The sequence below is a fragment of the Tenrec ecaudatus genome, chromosome 4 (assembly GCF_050624435.1).
Source record: "Tenrec ecaudatus isolate mTenEca1 chromosome 4, mTenEca1.hap1, whole genome shotgun sequence".
Taxonomy (NCBI): domain Eukaryota; kingdom Metazoa; phylum Chordata; class Mammalia; order Afrosoricida; family Tenrecidae; genus Tenrec; species Tenrec ecaudatus.
In genome coordinates this window covers 21,680,737-21,685,535 of record NC_134533.1, presented here as the reverse complement: position 1 = coordinate 21,685,535, position 4,799 = coordinate 21,680,737, and the positions used below count along the sequence as shown (strand labels likewise).

Here is a 4,799-nt window from a genome sequence, read left to right as displayed (position 1 = left end):
ATGGAACCAAGGAACAATGTGACTGAGTTCATCCTCTTGGGGCTCACCCAGAGCCTCTGGGGCCAGAAAGTATTATTTGCCATGTTCTTGCTCATCTACATGGTCACCATGGTGGGCAATCTCCTTGTTGTTGTGACTGTGGTGGTTAGCCCAACCCTCGATGCCCCAATGTACTTCTTTCTTGGCTACTTATCATTTATGGATGCTGTTTATTCTACTACAGTTACTCCAAACATGCTTATAGACTTACTCTATGAGAAGAAAACCATTTCCTTTAAAGCTTGCATGACTCAGCTTTTTATAGGACACTTATTTGGTGGTGCTGAGGTTTTACTTCTGGTGGTCATGGCCTATGACCGGTATGTGGCTATCTGCAAACCTCTGCATTACATGACCATCATGAACCAACGAGTATGTGCTCTGCTCTTACTGTTGGCTTGGGTTGGAGGATTTGTGCATTCGGTAGCTCAGTTTACCCTTGTTTACAACCTTCCCTTCTGTGGTCCCAATATAATAGACCACTTCATCTGTGACATGTACCCATTAATAAAACTTGCCTGCACTGACACCTATGTCATTGCCCTCACCGTGGTTGCCAATGATGGGGCGATGTGTATGGTCATCTTTGTGCTGTTGCTCATCTCCTATGGAGTCATTTTACATTCCCTGAAGAACCTTAGTCAGGAAGGGAGACGCAAAGCCTTATCCACCTGTGGCTCCCACATCACTGTGGTGGTCATCTACTTTGTCCCTTGTATTTTCATGTATGTGAGACCTCCTTCCATCCTGCCCATCGTCAAATCACTGACTGTGTTTTACACTGTCATCACCCCTATGTTGAACCCTTTAATCTATACTCTAAGAAATGCAGAGATAAAAAATGCAATGAAGAATGTCTGGACCAGAAAATGCAAATAATTTGGGAAACAATGTGACCCTTATTTTTGGAAATAATGGACTTTCCAAGAATCTTAATTAATTATGTAATTATAAATTTCATTACATTTTAATTAAAAAATCATTTAGTGTGTGAGCTTGTAATGAACATGTTAACACATATTTTTCAAATATCCACTTAGAACAATTTATGTATTATTTTTAGTACAATATTGCTATGATGATCCTTAAAATGTATATAATATGTGATTACTTGGGCAGCAATTAATACTAAAGATTTATCTATTTGAGAAAATATTTTATCATGTCTATTTCTTAAATAATTTGAATGCCTTTTCAGAATTAAGAGCTCTCATTAAACATTTCTTTTTAGTACCATAAAACGGAATATCATAAAGAAATTCACCAAAGACACACAGCTAATATGAGCATTCTATTCAAAATTGTTTTCTATATATGAGGTATAGTAAACATAATATTATTAATTTTGCTTATTATGTAAATGTTGGAGAGGAAAATGGTTCAGAGTTGTAATATTAATAATCTAGTTATAGCTGGGTCAAGTTTAACTGTTTATGACTCCATGTTTTGCAAACTAGAATTATTTCCTTTTGGGTTTCCATGGTTCTAATATTTCAGAAATAAATCTCCAAGTTTGAAAAAAGTTAAGTTTTTGTAGTGTTTTATTTTAAGTATGCTTTTACTTCCAACATTTTCATGAGTAAATGAGCACTTAAGCAGTTAAACCATTCTGAAAAACGTATTTATACCAATCAAGAAAGGTTAATATACAAAAAGCATCTAAATGAACTGTGTAGATAGGAAGAAAAATGACTAAAACTTACTTATTTTACTAAGTGGGAAATCTTTACCTATGCTCAAGTGGAGCATCTTTCAGAGAGTTATATTTTCATAAAGGTTTGTGTTAAATTAATGGTATAAATTATCTAACAGTACCTTTGTTAGCTCTAAATATATCCATTTATTTCTCGGTAGTGTGACTTCTGTTTTTAATAGGACCCACATGTTGCCTTTTGCTTATAAATTTTGAGTGCATTAGTAATTTATGAACTTCTAATATACAATTCAGAACTTGACATGCATTATTTGCAATGATGTAATTGCCAACAAAGAGGCTCACATGTTATGCTGTTTCAACTATCACACCGCTTACACTGGGAGGAAGTGCATTATGCAATGAAAAAATTAGAAAATATTGCTTAATTTGATAGAGGCTTCTTCATAAAATAGTTGTGAACCTATCTGAGTCTGATTCAGGCTTAAAAGAAACAGCATGTACCACTAACATCATAGGAAACTTATGGTCAGGTACATTCATGGTTTATACTTTTTCTATTAGACTACATTTATGAGACATAGAGTAGAGAGAACGAGTCCTTTACATTAGTGGAGACACACACTGTAACTCACTACACAAACTCAATTCTGACTCATAGACACCCCCTGTGGGTTTTTGAGATGGTAACGGTTTATAGAGTAGAAAACCAACCTTTCTCCTGAGATGCAGCTAGTGGTTTTGAACTGCTGAACAAGGAGAGCTGGATGGCAGCCAAACTTGTTGCCACTACACCACCAGGGCTCCTGACAAACAATGTAAGTATAAGTGAGCAAGTATTTCTCTTAGAGTTAGGATCCAAACCATGGCATTTTTGTGTTCAATATAAAGCAATTCTGAACATGTTTCTTCCATCTGTGAGTGACTGCAGAAGTTTTCTTAGTCATACACTTATTATTATTCATTAAAATCCATCTAGTTCTGCCTCTTGATGACCCTATTGGACAACATAAAACTTCCCCTGTGGCTTTACAAAGTTGTCAATGTTTACAGTTGCAGAAAATTCATGTTTCTTCTGTAGAGCTGCTAGTGAGTTCCAAGTGCTTACCTTGTGACCATCCTCTTAGTGCTCCTGACTTTGTCTAATTCCCCCCCCCCAAAAAAAAACATAGATAAACTTGCCACCATCAAGTATACAGTAGCACAGTGCTCTGGGCTCTGGTAGACTAAATCTTTACACAGGTAGAAAACCCCATCTTTCTCACTTCCTTCAAAGTGGCTGGTGATGTCAGACTGCTGAACCGATCATGCTGAAACCACTAAATCACCAGGGCTCTGTAGTCTGATTATGGTCCCTTTTAAAAAAGGATACTTTTTATTATGAGGGAAAAATAATTTTGTGGTTAGGTGTAATATCACATTTTCAACAAAACTCAAGTGGACATCTGAAATTATTAAAACTTTGTATCCTGATTGTAGAAAGCCTCCCTACAAGAAACAGTCATTTTTTGATTGATGATGCCTAGTGAAAAAGTTCTGGAGGACATTAAGTTGAGCCAGGAGAAGGGAGATTGTCAATGGTGATGAATGAAGAAACTGTGAGTAAAGTTCAAATACTGATGGGAAGAGAGCTGATAATTACCTGTCCTGCCATAGCTAGTGAAGTTTAAGGTAGTATTTTGGTCTCTGAAAGTATTTGGAAAGAACTGTTTTCCAAAGCATTCTGAAAAAATCCCCTGTCCATTTGGAAGCAAATAAGATGACTTTATAGAATGAATCACATCCAGACAGGAGTCTCTTATTTATTAATCATCCAGAGAGCAAGGCACAATGAAAATAGTGCCTTCAAAGTGATCTGCTGGTCCAGTTAAACTGAAATTAAACACTAATTTAGAAGGTTATAGAGAATGGCTTCTTGGGTCTTAAAGGTTTATCTGGATTACAATTGTAAGGGATCCAGGACAATCACTAGGAGTTCGTGTGAAAAGGCTTTAATACAGTTGAAAACTGTCCTGGTGAGAAAAAGGCCAGGAATGCTGCCCTGTGCATGTGTTTTCCATCAGGAGAAAGTACATATATACTCAAGTATAAGCCGACTCTGATATCACGCGCGGCACCAAATTTTACCACAAAACTTACATTAAAAATATGCTGAAAAACTCTGAATACAATCTTCAAGCAATTTGACATCCCCTTATAAGAGGGCCGTTGGGAGAAAATCTGTCAGTCTGGGGGTAGTACAGTACTGATGAAACTAACAACATTCCTCTGGTTCTTTGATGCTTCCTCCCCACAACTAAGCAGAGCCTGTAAAGGCAGTTTATTGTACCAATCTAGCTGATAAACGCATGTGGGTTTAATTGAACAGCGGAGGGATAAATGGCACGGTGAACCTCACCTTTCTAGTTCTCAGGTCTCTTGCTTACTGATTGTCGGACCACAGTGTAGCTGCCTTAGCCAGTTCCCACTTCAGATGTCAAGGTTCACTTCCTTCAAGGCATCCCTGAGGAGTTGCCACAGGGACCTACCCCGATGCAGCCCTGGCTACTGTGTCTGCCGTGTGCAGACCCTTGCCAGCACTAAGATGCTTACATGTTCACTGATTCGGATTTTCTCCTGGAGTCGGCAGCATAGTGTGTGTTTTGTGAGATGGGGGAGGACTTTGTGGATTGATGTCAGACATAAGGGTTAATGTTGGACTTGTGGGCTTGGGCAGCACTGGGTTGGGCTGGTGATGCACACTTCACATTTATGCAAAACTCTCTCTTATACAGTTTCTATGGATTTGTTTCTCCAAAATACCCAGACTAACATACTGTACATGGGTCCACCTGAGAGCTGGAAACACAAGGAATATCGGACAGATAAAATCCTTGGGACCAATATTCAGAGTAGCCGTACCAGGAGGGTAAGGGGAAAGTGGGGGGATAAAGAGGGTACTGATCTCAATGATCTACATATAACCCCTCTCAGGGGCATGGACAACAGACAAGGGGGTTAAGGAAGAAATCATACAGTGCAAGACGTGAAAAAAATAATAATTTATACATTATCAGGGTTCCTGAGAGAGGGAAGGATGGGGAGGGTGGGAAAAATGGGGAGCTGA

At 38.4% G+C, this 4,799-nt stretch overlaps 1 protein-coding gene across 1 annotated transcript; it reads left to right on the top strand.

The window, feature by feature from the left end:
- LOC142446542 (olfactory receptor 4A47-like) lies at positions 1 to 918 on the top strand. The gene has a single exon (XM_075548290.1). It carries the CDS (start codon positions 1 to 3, stop codon positions 916 to 918), a length of 918 nt encoding a protein of 305 aa, XP_075404405.1.
- Positions 919 to 4,799: the final 3,881 nt, after the last annotated feature.

Bases quoted from the DNA above. Each gene is read 5' to 3' on its own strand.
- LOC142446542 (XM_075548290.1), top strand. From the start codon at position 1: ATGGAACCAAGGAACAATGTGACTGAGTTCATCCTCTTGGGGCTCACC.